This window comes from Martes martes (genome assembly GCF_963455335.1).
Source record: "Martes martes genome assembly, chromosome: 16".
NCBI classification, from domain to species: domain Eukaryota; kingdom Metazoa; phylum Chordata; class Mammalia; order Carnivora; family Mustelidae; genus Martes; species Martes martes.
Genome location: NC_137904.1, coordinates 23,892,801 through 23,909,594, shown reverse-complemented (window position 1 = coordinate 23,909,594; position 16,794 = coordinate 23,892,801). Strand labels below are relative to the sequence as shown.

Genomic DNA, 16,794 nt, shown 5'->3' with positions numbered 1-16,794 from the left:
AACCCCCACTTTCTCCGGGTTACCTCCCTTTCCCAAGGGCCCAGCATTTAAATCTAGCCCAGCCAACCTGAGAAGAAGTCCCTTTGTCTCTCTGAATGGGATCTGGCTCTCACAAGATGTGCCCACCTCCCCTCTCCCTGTCCGAGCACTGAGACTTGACCTGGCAGATGTTCTCCAGCAAAGCAGACAGAGTCTCTGCCCAGTGTTTAGAAACTGCAAGAGTATACTGTTCACCCAGCTTTGCCAACCCACACGATGCTCAGTTACGGAGGGCAGGGCAGGGTAAGGGCACGGTTCAACCACTGCAGGAGCCAAGTCCAAGGGGACAAGGTTTTGGATCTCCCAGTCTGTGTTAGCCCATCCCCTATCCTTTGCCCTCCGAGCACCCTATGCTTTTTGGCACCCACATTGTGACAACTGTCTATTTCGATGAGTCTCTCTTCACTGCCCCCTCTAGACGGGAAGCTCCATGAGGGCAGAAGCTACATGCACCGTGTTTCTACGCCCACCATCGTGGCAATAGAGAGATATGAAACAAACCATTACCAAGTGAGTGAGCGAGTGAGCAATCAAGGCATCATCACCCCCGCACCCAGGACAGACGATCAGGAATACTAAGAATCACTGGGCTCCCACTAAGTACTGGGTGCTTTTTCCACGGGGTCTCATTACATTGTCCCAGCAGTAGTGAGACCGCAGAGTGAAGCAGGGTGGACCTAGCAGTCAGACTCTGTGGGTTTGAATCCCGGTTCTCTACTTGCTCACAGTGCAACTCTGGGGCTTAACCTCTTTGTGCCTCGTTTCCTCACCTGTAAAATGCAAACAGTACCCATTATCATGTGCTTACCACTAATGCATATATACAGAGGGTTCACTTGGTGCCTGGTTTCTAGCAGTCTCTGCCGCATACCTGCTACGGCTATTAACACTCTGGGAAGTGGGTTTTTAACCGACGAGCAGACCACAGCTCGGAGCTGCTGAACCGCCGCCCAGTCAGGAGCAGAGCTGGATTCTACTCCAAAGCCTCTGCCCAGCCTTACCTCGGGTGCGGTACGTGAGCACAGCCACGGTGAGGTGGACCTCCGTGGGTGTGCAGTCCCTGGAGGAGCTGATGGAGTAGTACCGGGGTTTCAGAATCGGGAGCTGGGAGAGCAGGAAGCCGGCAGACACCCGCAGGGACGGGAACTCCTGCAGCACCTCCAGGAATGTGGGGCTGTTGGTGAACTTCCACTTGTTGTATTCTGAGGGCTGAAAGCCAAGGGCAATGTGAGTGACTCAGGGCCCCTGCTCACACAGAGGCAGAAGGCTCTCACAATCCAGCATTCATTCATTCACTCCTTCGTTCCCTCGGCGGACACTTCCAAGCACCAGGCGCTGTCCAGGGTGCTGGAGAGAAAATAGTGCCTTTCCTGGAAGCACTCAGGCCAGTGTAAGCATTTCTCTGATTCATGTGCTTAGAACTCCACCGTCAGCCACTGGTGAGCAGGAGTTAAATCTTTATTATAATCTAATTTTGGACAGGGCTTTGGAATCATAAAGACCTGGGTTCCCTCTTGACTGGGTGCCCCTGCTAGCTGTGGGATCTTGTCCCAACCACTTAACCTTTGTTTGTTTTATTTTAATTTATTTATTTGTTAGAGAGAGAGAGAGAGCACAGGCAGATAGAGTGGTAGGCAGAGGCAGAGGGAAGAAGCAGGCTCCCCGCCCCGAGCAAGGAGCCCGATGTGGGACTCGATCCCAGGACGCTGGGATCATGACCTGAGCCGAAGGCAGCCGCTTAACCAACTGAGCCACCCAGGTGTCCCCCAACCACTTAACCTTTGTGACATGAGGATAGCGTCGCCTCTCTCATGGGAACATTGTGAGAATGAAATAAGAACATGTGTTCTGAGTTAGTACACTGCAGCCACAGGATAATGGCTGGAATCAAGATAATTAGTGAGAAAAACGATGGCAATAGTGTCACCTTGTGCCTTTTACAAAGGCATGGGCCTAGAAAGTTGCGAGTGAGTTAATGCAACCTCTCCTGTCCACTTCTCCATTCATCCTCACCATCCATCCTCCAACACTTCCCGAGTTCCAGGCTGATGCCAGGTTTGGGGAATACACAAAGACAAGATGCAGTGGCTCTCCTTTTCTAGCTAATTTCTAACAAAGTATCCTTTGGTAGCTTCCTGAAGATGCTCAGAAAAGTTCAGTTCACTCAACACAACTGTGTCCTAGAGACAGGATGGGAGAAGATGCTGACTTCCCACCAGCTTTTGACAAGTCTCACTTTGGGAAGCTGGGTCGGATTCCCCCTTGGCAGTTTAAGGCCAGCTCTGGGTTCTGGCTCCCCATGATTCTGGGACCCTGCCCTTCCCTCACCCACTGGCCCAACCTTTACCTGGCACAGGATCTCCAGCCTCTGCCTCTCAGCTTCTTCTGTGGCCAGCTGTGCCAGCTTTCGGAGCAGCAGCTGGGTTGGGGGGGTGGTGATGTCCAGGAAGTAGGTGAGGGCCTGGCTGAGTGAGCACGGGGGCAGCCGCTTGTCTCTGACCCAGTAGCTTCCTGGACAGGGAAAAGAAGGAATCAGAATGGCAAAAGGGCCCCAGTTAGGTTTCCTGAAGGGTGATGAGACCTCTGGAGACACCCTCCATCCTACAGCTGCAGGGGAGACACTGAATTTCTGGTCCCAGGAACTGCAAAAGTGTTCATGTGCCCAATTCACACGCAGGAAAGTGGAGCCCAGAGTCACAGCTGCCAGGGAAGGCTGACCAACAGCCCTCCAAAGATGACATGATCTGAAAAGTCAACTCTGCACCAGAGTTCAGTGTCTCTCTGGTTCAGACCTGAACTTCAGCAAAACATCCATAGGTGAACTATAGACTCACAATGACTAAATTCTCCAAAGACTGATGTACACCCCAGAGGCCAGTTATATTCATTTAGAGAAAAGCCCTGGACTACCGTTCCCTGGGGCTATACCAAGAACTACTGGGTAAGCAGTAAGTCAGCCCAAAGTGTCGAGTCCCAAGGAGTCCCAAGAGGCTATACACAGGGTAGTCACAGCATATTAAACCCCCTCTCTGAGCTTCTGGACAAATGTTTCCAAGCCTGCAGGAAATGGACATTCCTCCATTCCTGTGTTTATCTGGTGCCAGGAACTGTCGTCAAGACTGCACATGCCTCTACTCTTTTGGTCTTTACTACAATCTCATGAGGAAGGATCTCTTATCTCCATTTATTATCTCCATAGAGACACAGAAGTAGATATTATCTCCATTTATCTCTTTGTTTCCATAGAGACAAAGAAATAAAGCCTTGAGACGTTGACGCGCAGGCCCAAGGTCATGTAGCTAGTAAGTGATGACTCAGGGACTTGAACCTCCAAAACTCAGCCTTTTTGCAATGTTCCCACATTTCTCCATCATGTCATCAGGCAAACTGCACACATGTGTGTTTTGTGGGGCCTGAAGAGTCAAGGCATAGAAAATGCTAGTAATTACTCAAATAATGCCAGTTGCTACTGTGATGATGATGATCATGATGATGAAGAAGATTCTCGCCTATCTGCCTCTTGTATGAGGTAGTGAGCTTTCTGAGTGTGGACACTGAGTCTCATTCATTTTAGTAGCCCAGGACCTGCCTAGTATATAGACGCGACCAACTGGTTAAAATTTTGATGCAAAAACAAGTGAATCCATCCATTAACAAACAAGGGGCTGGGTCAGCAAAAGAATGGAGAGAGACTCCCCAGCCTCTAGGGTTGGGCAGAGAACCCCAAAGAAGCATCCCTTCTGTTCCAAAGCTGCATTAGCGTGGGCTTGGCTGGCCCACCCACTCAGCAGGAAGGGCAGGGTTAGGCGCCCATAGCCCAGGTGCAGGACCAACCCATCAGCAGAGTTGGGGGGCTGCTGGGGGTGGGGGATGCTGGGGCCACCATGTAAAAGTCTCACCACTCTCGCTGAGGGTCTCCAGGTGCACAGGCTGGTGGGGCGCAGGGCTGTCTACCACTCGCTCCAAGATGCCTTGCACCAGGGCTGGCTGGTTGCCCGGGCAAATCCCGAGGTGTTCTCCAGGCAGGTAGCTCAGCCTGCAGCTGTCCTCACAGGAGAGCTCCACCAGGAGGGTGGTGCGGCTGGAGAAGGGAAAAAGAAGCCTCTGGTGACGCCACCAGGATTTCCTCCAGTGCTCCCTGACGGGTGGGCCAGCTTCCCCAGGAAATGGGCCCTCTTTCATTTTCCTGCTCGGTTTGGTGAGCATGGGTGGGGTTGGGTTGCTGGCATCCCCTGGAGCTTGATGCTCAAGAGGGCCTGGGGTCCACCAGGCCTGGGGATTCTCTGTGGGGAGAGGGTGGGCAGCCCCTTCTTGACCGGGCTTGACCACACCCTCTGCCCAAAGAAAGCAACCCCCCACCCAGGAGATCTGTGGGCATTAGGACAAACCCTTCCTTGTTCCCAACACAAATCTGGCTCTTATTAGAACAAAGCCCAGTTTTCCTAACGAATGGTGGAAGATAGCGCAGATGAACAAAAGCTTCAGGGAATCTACAACACTCGTTTTTCCTGACAGGGAAACGTCCTTCCCTGCCAAAAATTTTCCTGAAAGTTCTTAAGACAGAGTCAAATGGTTTGAGTTCCTCTTGCCCTCCACCTTTGGTGAAAGGGTTTAGTGACAAAGGACCCATGATAAAACAGGTGCTTAGTTCTCAAGCTGGAAAACCGGCCCACGGCTAATGGAGACCAGAGCTAAAGGCACCGGAGGTCACAGGGATTACTGGCCAAGCTTGTCCTACTGGTCCTATCCATGGCATTGTGGCTAATGCCAGAGCACACTTCTCTCCTTTCAAAGATGGACTCACTCTGGTCTTTCTTCCATTATATTAAACCTGTGGAATGTCACCCAAGCAGCCCCGTAGTCTCCCCTACCTGGACTGGGGACTCTGTAGATTCCGCTGTGATTTGAGCCGCAGGGTGAACACGTTCTTGGCGTGCATACTGCTGAGTGCTGTGGGGGACAGAGAGGATGATGTGGCAGAGTGGCTCTTAAGCATTGGCTGGGGGGTGGGGAGGCTCCCAGGTCTAAGTCAGTTATGCCTAGACACTACCCCTGGGTATCCCACTGTGACAGGGGTGGGGTTTTCTTCTTCTCTTTCCCTGCCATGTTTCTGAATCACAAATAAAGATGCTTGGTCAGACAAGGGTGTTTGTGCTGTTGCTAGGTATGGGGGAGGCGATGCATGAGGTGCCCAAATAGGTGCATTTCTAGGCCATCCCCATGGCCTGGCACCTGCAGGAGAGCATAGTTGATCTTGGGGATATCCTCAACATGCAGAAACCGACAGGACTACTGCATTCGAGGTACAAGAAAAGAGGAATCAAGGGGACTCAGCATCCAGAAGCTACCATCGAGAGTTCACGGCCGGCAGCCTGCCCAAATCCCAGCCAGGCCACATGCTAGCAACCTGCTTCACCTCCCTGGACTTTAGCTTCTTTATGCCACCCCTGTCCCTGCTTTTTTTTTTTTTTTTTTTTTTTTTATGTAATCTCTGCACCCAACATGGGGCTCGAACTCACGACCCAGAGATCAAGAGTTGGATGCCCTTATCAACTGAGCCAGCCAGGCACCCTGGTCCTTGGGCCCTTCTTACAAGGTGAATGTCAGTACTCACTTAGCATGGGCAGGCGAGGAGCCCAGCACAGTGCCTGGCACACAGGAGGCCCTCGCTCAATGCTGGCTCCCCTTTCCTCTCTACCACCTGCCTGGGGCTTCCTCCTGAAACAGCCTCCTTCGGAAACGAAGCAAGATCTCCAGCCTCACCCCCCAGCAGTCTCTAAGGTCCAAAAAGAGACCAAGGCCTGGCAGCCCGAGGCCAGCTGCCTCTGTTCAGAGGGTCCCTGTGACCTCCTTGACCACCGACTCCGGGTACAGAGCCCCCCACCCTGGCAGGCAGAGCAATGAGCCCCATGCTGGGCGATGCAGCAGGTACCTTTGCTGAGGTCCAGAGGCTGCGAGTCCTGCACGAGCCGGTAGTGCTTCGGGTCCCAGGTCACGCTGCAGGTGTAACGCTTAGGGATCTGAATCCCGTGTTTGCCTCGCACATCGAACGCCTCGCAGGCCGCCTGCAAGAAGGTGGAGCGGACCGGTGTTAACCACGGTCACCGTCATCCTCAATGACATCATCGACAACAACGGGACCACCACTTTGTAGGTGCTTACAGATTAAGTGCTTCTGATCATTACTCAGCACGTGGATTGGATCGGGCCACTGGGAGGACTCAGAGAGGTGACCAGGCTTGGCACACAGTTGCTACCGCTCTCCGCGTGGATGCTAACGCTGCACTAGTTAATATCTCACTTTACCCACGTGCCCACCCCGAGAGTGGGTGACTCCCGTGCTCCTGGTGTGGAGTTGCATGGAGGCAGTGAGGGCCTGGGAACAAGGTCTGCCCTGACTCAAGCTGGTGCTCTAAGTACCACAGCTGGGTAAAATGCTCTGCTTACACGAGGAGCTGTGTTTTTAAGATTTATTTACTTATTTGAGAGAGAGAAAGTGCAGGGAGGGGGAGAGGGAGGGACAGAGAGAATCCCAAGAAGATTCCCTACTGAGCACATACGGTGCCTGGGTGGCTCAGTGGGTTAAAGCCTCTGTCTTTGGCTCAGGTCATGATCCCAGGTCCTGGGATTGAGCCCCGCATTGGGCTCTCTGCTCAGCAGGGAGCCTGCTTCCTTCTCTCTCTCTCTCTGCCTGCCTCTCTGCCTACTTGTGATCTCTATCTGTCAAATAAATAAATAAAATCTTAAAAAAAAAAAAAAGATTCCCTACTGAGCACAGGACCAACATGGGGCTTGATCTCATGACCTTGAGATCATGACCTTAGCTGACACCAAGAGTCAGACACTTAACCAACAGAGTCACCCAGGCGCCCCAGTGAGGAGTTCTTTAAATCAGGGGTATCAGGCCACAGGCAGCAAAGCCTTGCTAAGATTCTGATACAGATCCGAAAGATTCCACTGCATGGTCCCTGTCCCCAGGCTCTCTGTGGCTGGGAGACTAAAATAAGGCTAATTCATCAAGAGGTGATCTGGATAATTAGAGGGGGAAAGAACTTAAACCGAAGCTCCCAGAGGACGGGAAGTGTCTCAGCCTTCTTCTCCCACCCAGGGACACAGGCTTCAAGTGGAGTTCTTGGGGGGCTGAGGGAAGACAGCAGGGACCTGAGCCCTCGGGACACACCTGTAGGACCAGGCGGGGGTCATGCCACCCAAGGGACCCGACACAGATGTCCTGGGCAGGAGGGGGCTGTGGCCTCCTTGTCCCTGCTGTGGGGGCAACTCCAGCTAAGAACTGACCTTGAAGGTTTGCACAGCCCAGCTGCGGAAGGCTTCCTCCTGTCCACTGAGCTCATCCCCTTCCCCTGTCAGGACGAGTTGGGAGGCCCCCAGATGGGACAGCTTCTGGTCGATGTCATGAGCAAAGGCACAGAACTGTGGGTACATGCTGGAGCCGAGGCCGAACACAGCATACCTGCCCCAGGAGGACACACACACGGAGACTGGAGTGACCCTACCCATGCAAGCATCATATAGCACAACCTGCCCGTAAGCCAGCCTCAGACACTCCTATTCCAGCTGGGCACAGAACCAGCCAGTGCATGCCATATTTGGGTCCTCTCCAGCTCCCAAGCCTTGTCACCAACTCCCGTGACCAATGCCACACTCAGCCTGCAGACCTGTGGGAAGGACTTGGTTTTCCTGGCTTCACCCCTGACACACTCTCTCTGCCTGGACATCCTGGATGAGACCCTCTTATACACAACCAGTACCCTCCCCGGAACCGGGTCCCAGAACACTTAGGTCCACAAGACAGGGCTTAGACAAGTGGGAGTGGGGAAAAGCCTTACCTGAACTTGTTGGTAAGCTCTTTCAGCATGAAGAGAGATTTTTTCAGTTTCTAGAAAGAGAGAGAACCACTGAGTTCTCAGGACAAGATTCATAAAAGCACTGCTTTTTACTTTTCTTCTGGTGGCCCACTTCAAAACTGGCCATATCTGGCAGAAGAAGGTTCAAGATCCATAAATGGAAGTCAGTTTATGTGTGGGGCTAACTGGCCTGGGCTTGAGGACAAGGTCAGCTTTAGTAACTCATGTGGGCCTGACCCCTGGTGTAGCCCTGAATAGCTCAGCCCCATCCACGTCTGGTAGAGAGAGGGCCTGGCATCTCCAGACGGTTTCCTCATGGGGCATGAGCCTCTTTTCCCGTTTGGAACCTGGTAAGAATGACAACTGGTCCCATACTCTCTAAGATAACCCTCATTTCCAAGGATCTCAAGATAATTTTAGGTGCAATATAAAATATTGTTAAATCACCTGGTAAGCGTATTCTTTTTTCTGTAATTTTTTTTTTTAGTTATTCCTGTTCCTATTATTATTATCATCTTTATGGAAACTAGAGAGAGTCTCAGCTGGAGCTACTGGAGCCCAAAGACCTCTAATACTTGACCACTGATCATTTTAAAAAACAAAGCAAGCCATGGTCAGGCAATGGTATCTAGCGAAAATTCAAGAACTTAGGCTCTCATTGGATTAATTTTTTGTTGGCTTTCCATCTGTGGGAATGATACAAAGTTTCCTTTACACATGAATTTTTTAGTTAAAAAAGGTAAGTCAATTTACTTGAAAATATAAAGTATGTCCTAGGAAAGGGGTCGCCTACATATGGTGATAATTACAAAGAAGGCAGCCAAATGCTGAAGCTAAGGCAGCCCAGAGCGATCTGAGCACGCACTTCCAAATGTCTTCCATAGGACATGATGAATCGCCCAGATCCTTTCCTTGGCCCCTCGGGCCTTGGCACCACCACCCCCCCAGAACACTGGGACCCAGGCCACACACCTCTCCGTTGCTGGGGGAGTCTCCGTTCCCAAACGTGCTTGTCACCACCAGCAGCAGCTTCTCCTCCTCCAGATGGCTCAGCCTGTACTCATCCATGCACAGAACCTGCAGAGCCCCGAGGGTGGACATCAGCCCTCCACGCCGTCCCCAGACACCCTGTGCTTCCCTTCCCCCACAATGATCTCTTTCCACCAGGCCCCGCCCACACTGAGCCCAAACAAGCACAGAGGCAGGTGCTTCCTAAATCCCTGTCCAATAGACCCACATGAACACTTTGTTCCCCATCCTCCTGCCCCAAGCAAGCCCCACTGCCAATCCTTCTACAAGCCGGGGAGGGATCACCTCCCAAACACTGCAGGCCCCAAATCAAAACACTCCTGCTGCCATTTTGAATTCTTAGTGTGCAGATGTATTTTCCACAAAAATGAGGTGAGATTACAAAAACGACCAACCTTTTACCCCTCAGGAACCCGAACACTTTGCCTGAAGCAAATCTCAGGTGACACCCGTTACTGCCTCCCTGTTCGACCCACGCCCACATGACATGGGACGTCTCCCAACGCAGGAGAAAATTCAACACTGATGGCATGAATGGGTTCCCCTCTGGGGTTTCATTTTCCTATTCAATCCTTTGCCCCCTTCACTTTTAGCACAGCACCCTATAGTGAAGGTGTTGAGTAAATAGGAATAAAATTTATCTACAGGAACTCACAGATATTGAGACTTGGATTAGGAAAGCATTTCCCAAACTGTGTTCCCTGGCACACCATGGAGAACTTACATTCTGTGTACATTTGGGAATCCCTGGACACACACCTATCCTTCTATCACAGATTTACAACATACAGTCAGCATATCCAAGGCCCTGGGACATTCAGGAGCAGGGCAACCATTTGAACTTTTGCCAATTTGTCTGTACACAGGCAGAGAAAAAGGCCCGTGTCCTGCTGAGCTGGTTACCTTGGGGTTGAAGGCACAGCTGAACAAGGCCCCCAGGTCCTGGGCTAGTGTTTCCGACTTTCCTGTCTCCGTCGCAAAGAGGATGGTGGCTCTGACTCGGAACGCCATGGTCTTGCGCATCAGCATGGAGGCGAAGAGCACAGCCCTGCGTGGACAGACACTGTGCTGACTCAGCCCTCCAGAGGAACACGGGGGGCCCAGGAGAACAGGGGAGGGGTGGTGTTTAAAGTGTGGCAGGGGGGCGCCTGGGTGGCTCAGTGGGTTAAAGCCTCTGCCTTCGGCTCAGGTCATGGTCTCAGGGTCCTGGGATCGAGCTTCGCATTGGGCTCTCTGGAGCCTGCTTCCTCCTCTCTCCCTGCCTGCCTCTCTGACTACTTGTAATCTCTCTCTGTCAAATAAATAAAATCTTAAAAAAAAAAAAAGTGTGGCAGGATGAGGGAAAGGAATGCACGTTTCTTACCAGCTACTGACCCTGACCCATGGCCCTTCTCTTCCCTTCACCCGCTCAACCCACTACTCAGCCCCTGGGGAAAAATGGAGGACAGGGAGGGTTAGGCCAATGGTGGCAGGTGATTCCCCCTTGACGTCTGGACCTCTCCATAAAGAACATCCTGTCTCTCTGCTCCCTGCCTGTTGAGGCCAAGAAGGGCAGCCGCCTGGGAGGAAAGGCTACGGCTCAGATCTCAGCACTGGCTGCTTGCGCTTACTTAACCAAGACTTTGAATGGAATCTTTCTTCTCCGGGGTCTCTTCTTCTCATCTTGCCAGATGTGGGTTTTCCAGGCCTCCACCTTCAGAAAAGAAAGCACATGTGAGGGTGGGTGGGCCCTGACTCGGCTCTGGCGTCGGGGCACGAGGGAGACAGAGGACGCGTCATGCCCTTTGTGAGGTGGGGGTCCCTGAAGCCCCCACTGGGGAGGACTGGGGTTCTGTCTCCCTCAGAGCTGCAGCTCCTGCCCATACTGTGGGGTCCTCTGGCTTATTCTCCATTAGTGTCTCCCCAGAAGGAAGAGGCCCCACTTTGCTTTCATCTTTAGTCTCTAATCACTAGGCAGGTCCTACAATGTAGAGTTCAAACCAGGTCCTTCTTCTTAGAGTAAAAGAAGGTGTTAGGACAGCAGGTACAAACTACCCCAGCCATCAGTCACCCTGATTTGCTAGTTAGCATCTGAATGTATAAGGAAGCTCTTCCCCAAATCTAACCAAAGTGCTTTTGGACTTATTATTTTTTTTAATATATTTCTTTTTTTTTTTTTAAGATTTTATTTATTTCTTTGTCAGACAGAGATCACAAGTAGGCAGAGAGGCAGGCAGAGAGAGAGAGGAAGGGAAGCAGGCTCCCTGCCGAGCAGAAAGCCCGATGCGGGGCTCAATCCCAGGACCCTGGAATCATGACCCAAGCCGAAGGCAGAGGCTTTAACCCACTGAGCCACCCAGGCGCCCCGCTTTTGGACTTTTTAAAATACAAACTGGTTTCAACAGGTAGCGGTGACAGAATGCGTTCTGGGCTGGGCATCTACCAGTTCGTTTGCGGAGCTAACTCCCATCACTTTTAGAGATGAGAACAGCAGGGCTCACGTGGGTGCAAAGACCCACCCAAGATCCTACAGCCAGGAGGCAGCAAAGTTGCCCGCAGGCGCGTCTGACCCAGGAGCCAAGCTCTTCGGCATCAGGGGCTACAACTGTCTATGGGGGGTGGGGGTAGAAGGGTAATGGCGGTCAGCCTCAGAAGCGTAAGCCCCGGTGGAGCAATGGGCCCCTGAAGGTAGAATAAAAGTTATTTCCTGAAGTCCCACCCTCTGTGGAAATGGACAAACGCTGCTCAGCCTCCCGTGAGTGCAGCCTGAAAAGCATAGGTCTCTGGGTCCTGCACAAGTGAGCGTGCGCACACGCACACACACACACACTCTCTCTCTCCACCCCTGAGCTCCCAAGACACAGAGGAGAGGAAAGCCCTCCCTTACCTGGTAGTAGTAGAATGGGGACAAGACATAGTTTAACATCTCCTGGTGGAACACAGGAGTGATGCTCCCAGAAATCGGGGGGACCAGCCAAATCCAGTCAGCTGGGCAGCCCCCTCGGGAGCGGTACTCGCTCTGCATGTACTTCATGAAGGACTCTGCAGCTGAGTGGTGGTCCATGATGGTCACATTCTGCTTCTGAATGAGAAGGAGGCAAAGAGGGGGCATTGAGGAGAGGGATGGGGGAGTCACGAGTGTGGTCAGTCGGCTGCAGGGCTCCCAAGATGGACTGTGGAAAGGCCGGGTAATCAGCAAAATGGGACAACCATTGCCCCTGGCCACTTCGCTGCAGCTAAAAATAATACTCAAGTCGAAGACACTTTTGGAGTATCAAGGAGCCCCAGAAATCACCATAGTCATAGTGGGCCTACAGGTCACGTGGTGGTCCCCCACCTCAGCCCTGTAGGGGCAATATCCTGTTCTCAGGCCACACCTACAAGTCTCCCCCAACTCCCAACAAATGGCTCCCTCTGGATGCTGATAAATCCCACCACGGAGCCTTCTTGCCACTGGTTAGTAGAGAGTTCCAGGAGTTCCTTCAGCCAAGAAGAAACTAGACATCTCTGGAGAGGACTGAGTGTTGGAGGGAAACGTAGCCTATGGAAGACAAGTCACCACAATGTCCCACATCCTAAAATTAGAAGCCAAGGGGTCTGAGCCTTCCTGGAATGATCCAACAGAGGCAGTCACACCCCTCACTGTTTGGGGCAGCTCATTGAGTCAAGACATTTGTTTAATGTCATGATTCAAACCGTCGCTTCTTACTGTCCATGTGACCTTGAGCTATTAGCTGCTGAAACTCACTAAGCCTTTGAAGCACAGAACATGCGCAGTAAGCATTCGCTGCCATCCTTACTTGTGTCTGCTGGGCAGCGCATCAGGCACAGGCATTACAGAGGTGAACACAAGGCCCCTTTTCTGCGTTAGATTATATTCTAAGGCGGGGACACAGAGGAAGTTGGCTGCCCATGTGGTCTGCTATGAGATATAATAGAGGAAAGTGCAGGGGCTGCTGGGGGACATGGGGGGTTGAGCGCAGACACAGACCTGGAGGAGGAAGGGATTCCAGAAGCTGCTTCTAAGTGGAAGCAAGTATATATATTTTTAATTTTATTTATTTATTTGACAGAGAGGAAGCACAAGCAGGTGGGGGGCGGGTCGGGGGCATGCAGAGGGAGAGAGAGAAATGGACTCCTCCCTGGGCTGAGAGCCCAACATGGGGCTCAATCTCAGGACCCCGAGATCATGACCTGAGCTAAAGGCAGACGCTTAGCTGAACGAGCCACCCAGGGGTCCCATAAGCAGAGGCAAGTCCCAAGGGATGGGCACAAGTTAGGCAGGGAAGGGGCCTTCCTAGAGGAGGACGCTGCCCGAGTCAAGGGCAGAAGTACCAGAGCAGCCCGCTGAGGGAGGGCTCAGGGGTCTTCTGCCATCTTACACTTGTACGAGCAGGTCCCGGGTGCCGGGCCAGCTGTAAGCTCAGAAACTGATGATGGTGATAATAAATAAGAACCATAAAACTAAGGCCTACTGAGGGTTTGCTAGGGGCCAGACAGCACAGCTGAGTGTTTTGCATACATTTTCATTTAATTCCTACAATAACCTAGCAAGGGAGGTCCTACGATATTCCCGTTTTAGAGATGAGGAAGTTTATCCTGAAGGAGGGTGACAAGGAAGTCCTGGAGACACTCTAGCCATGGGGGGATGCAGTCGGCAGCGATCAGGAGACAGTTGAAGATCAGCAGATTTTCTGGGACATATCTGCATCCTGCAGTGACAGGGCTGGTGCACAGAGCCCACGGAAGTCAGGATGTGTGGTCCACGGGCATTGGGGTCCTTCTGAGCCGGGCCAGCCCCAGGGGGCTCTTCCTGTTCCGCCTCAGACCAACCCCCCCGCCCCAACAATCAAGGACAGGCTTGAGCTGCCTATGGGGTGAGCAGCCTTGGGAAACTGCGCAATTGTAAATATTTACTGGATGTTTGTTTCATGTCAACTCCCACTCCACTCTGCAACGAAAGGGTTTTTGTCTACTTTGTTCACCATTCACATCCTTAGCCAAGCCTAGTGCTCTGTACGTGCAAAACACTCAGTGTATTTTGCTGAATGTATAAAGGACTGTCTTCCTAGCGGTCTGGCCTCCAGGGCCTCTGATGGCTTTGGGGAGATGGTTTCAGCCTCTAAAGTAGTATCTTCACACATCCGCTCCCTCCTTCCCAAAAGGAAGGGGGGCATTCATATGAGTAAGAGAAGCACACAGAGGAGAAGGCTCAGTCCCACACAAGCACTAACCCGTGTGTGGACCCACAGGGTGGGTACATTTGCTCACCAGAGGGAAGCAAAGAGTAGCCCCTGCTCGTGGGGACACGGGCTCTCATTCATTCATTCGGTATGGCCAGATATTCTCCTACCTCCTGGAATAATGAACGAGAGAGACAAGGTCCAGCCCTAAAGGAAAAGCAAGAAGTAGATGTACTATGTGATGTGGGAGCAGAGTTAAAGGAAGAAGAGAGAGGGCTGGGATGGAGTCAGGGTAAGGGTGCCGTCTTCCATGGTGTGGTCAGGAAGATGACTCTAAGGAGGTGACAATAGAGACCTGGATGAAGGGAAGGAGGAGGTCATGGGATGATTTGTGGGAAGGGTGTTCTAGGCAGAGGAGGAAAGCAAGTGCAAAGGCCCTGAGGTGGGACCATCTAGGTGAGTCTGGAAAACAGCAAGAATTCTGGAAGTGACCGGAAGAGTGGTAGAGGACAGAAGTCTGACTGGAGTGGCTGGAGGACGAGGAGGTGTATGAGATCTTGCAGTGGGTTAGCTGCAAAGGGAAACAGGAAAATGAGGTAGTAGCTGTGGTTCTTATTTGGTTAGTTGGTTGTTTATTTCTTGGAAATAGGAAACGTTACAGCCTATTAGTCACTGCTGAAAGTGATCCAGCAGAGAGGAAGACACTGATGAGACAGAAGAAGTAGGGAGGCATTTTTAGGAATAAAGTCCTTGAGAAATGGAGAGGGAAGAGGATTGAGCACTCAAGCTCGGGGACGGACAAGTCTTGAAAGGTAAGGAGTTGCCTGTTGCTAGAAGCATTCAAGTTTACACTAGAAGACCCAGTGAGAGTAGGAGGGCTTATCTTTCTGCATCCCCAGTGCCTAGCACAAACAAGATGCTCAGTACTGGTGTGATACATGAAGAAATGGACAACGTTCTCAGGGGAGAACCAAGCATGATATGAGTGACTAGACCAGAGAACCTTCTGACCAGAAAGTCTCCGGATCCACAGAACACAACGTACCTGGAAACTGTGGAGCACAGCGACATTGATCTCAATGACAGCCCGGTCTTTCCAGAGCGAGGCCAGCTTGTGTGTTTCCAGGCCCATCCTTCTGCCCACTTCCTGCAGGGGCAGTGATGGGGTGAGTTGGTCCTTGAGAGTCCCCCCAGACAGACCCACACCTGCAGCTGGCCCCGTCAGACGGGCCCTATTACCTCTAGAATGTTGTAGCGCTGAACGTCACAGAAGTCCCGGACCCCAATCTCCGTGCCCATGTACCAGCCGTTGAAGGGGCACCCTGGGAACTCAAGGCCACCCACTTCAAGGAGCATGTTGGCCACTGCGGGCAGGGCATACCACTTCAGCTGCAGCTCACGGAACCACTCATACCTGGCAGGGAGGCAGAGCCAGTGCTCAACGGGACCTGCACTATTGCCCACCCTCATCCCCCATCCCCAACGACAAAAAGACAAAAAAGGCTTCAGGAAAAGAATCAACCAAAAAAACTTCTTTCCAAGTGTTATTCTCTAAATTCATCCAGCCTGGAGAGGTGAACTGGGCATAGTAGGTATCATTCATTAATTACGTAACTTACGTACATTAATTACGTTACTTATGTAACTTACTTAACATGCGTTAAGCAACAAGCATGTGACAGGCGCCGTACCAAATTCAGAGAACCCAACACAACATAGCAGTTAAGGACTCTAGTGTCAGAAAGCCCAGGTTCAAGTTCTGCCTTACCACTTACCAGCTGTGTGACCCTGGCATGTGAGTTAGCCTCCCTGAGCCTTAGTAACCCCACCAGTAAAACAGAGATACTAGTATCAAACTCATGGGTTTACTAATAAAGTTGACGGTGTCACTAGTTTGTAAATGCATTTATTCCAGAAATACTTATAATTGAGCACCTACTATGTGCCAGGTACTCTTCAGGTGTTAGGTATATATAGCTGAACAAGAAAGCCAAGACCCCTCTACTGAAGGAGCTTATGGACTAGAGCCTAGACTCTAAACAAGTAAACAGATGAATAGAAAAATAAGGTGATGTAGTAGAAAATGAGAGTATCTGCTCTAGACTGAGTGATCAGGATAGGCTTCTCAGAGGGGGTGACATTCAGGAAATACCTCACTGTAGAGAAGAAATGAATCCTTTAAATTTCTAAGGAAAAGGCATGTCAGGCAGAGGGAACAGCAAGTGCAAAGGCCCTGTGGTGGGAGCGAGTTCAGTGTATGCAAGGGACAAAAAGAAGAGTCCAGCTCAATACATGCTACACAGTGAGTCTCCATTATTTTTGTGAGGATGATTGCTGCCCAGAGCAGGGGCTGAACCAGGTGAGCTCCAGAAGTCACTATGGCCTTATACTTTTACCACAGTCAGAAGGGGAGAGAGTTGGCAGGAAGACAAGAGGCCTGGGCTGCTCAGTGTGAGAATGATAGAGCCATTTGAGGGTTCCTCCCCCAAGGTCACTGTTTCCCAAGTTCCTAGGGTCCCATCTGTCGAAGCCCCTGCCTCCCCCTCATCATCAACATATCCTTCTAAGTCAAGTCTGAGCCCCAAGTCCCAAGCCTGGGGTTGCTGCACAAGTGCTGACAAGGCAAGACTCGAGAGCTAGCCCTTGTGCCACTGCCTGCTGCTGGCTGGGCTTTGGGGCAAGGAGGGGCCTGAGGCCGG

General features: G+C 51.7%; 1 protein-coding gene across 1 annotated transcript in view; it reads right to left on the bottom strand.

Moving 5' to 3' along the window:
- The window catches only part of NOS2 (nitric oxide synthase 2), a gene marked incomplete at its 5' end in the record, with an annotated part of 37,058 nt that overhangs the window by 3,806 nt on the left and 16,458 nt on the right, over positions 1-16,794 (bottom strand). The window contains 13 exons of the mRNA XM_080826898.1: positions 1,041-1,248; positions 2,387-2,550; positions 3,939-4,120; positions 4,911-4,989; positions 5,972-6,104; positions 7,336-7,510; positions 7,887-7,936; positions 8,877-8,981; positions 9,837-9,981; positions 10,544-10,626; positions 11,800-11,994; positions 15,141-15,242; positions 15,335-15,509. Of these exons, the coding sequence (XP_080683024.1) occupies positions 1,041-1,248; positions 2,387-2,550; positions 3,939-4,120; positions 4,911-4,989; positions 5,972-6,104; positions 7,336-7,510; positions 7,887-7,936; positions 8,877-8,981; positions 9,837-9,981; positions 10,544-10,626; positions 11,800-11,994; positions 15,141-15,242; positions 15,335-15,509 (1,796 nt within the window). The remainder of the gene's footprint in view (positions 1-1,040; positions 1,249-2,386; positions 2,551-3,938; positions 4,121-4,910; positions 4,990-5,971; positions 6,105-7,335; positions 7,511-7,886; positions 7,937-8,876; positions 8,982-9,836; positions 9,982-10,543; positions 10,627-11,799; positions 11,995-15,140; positions 15,243-15,334; positions 15,510-16,794) is intronic.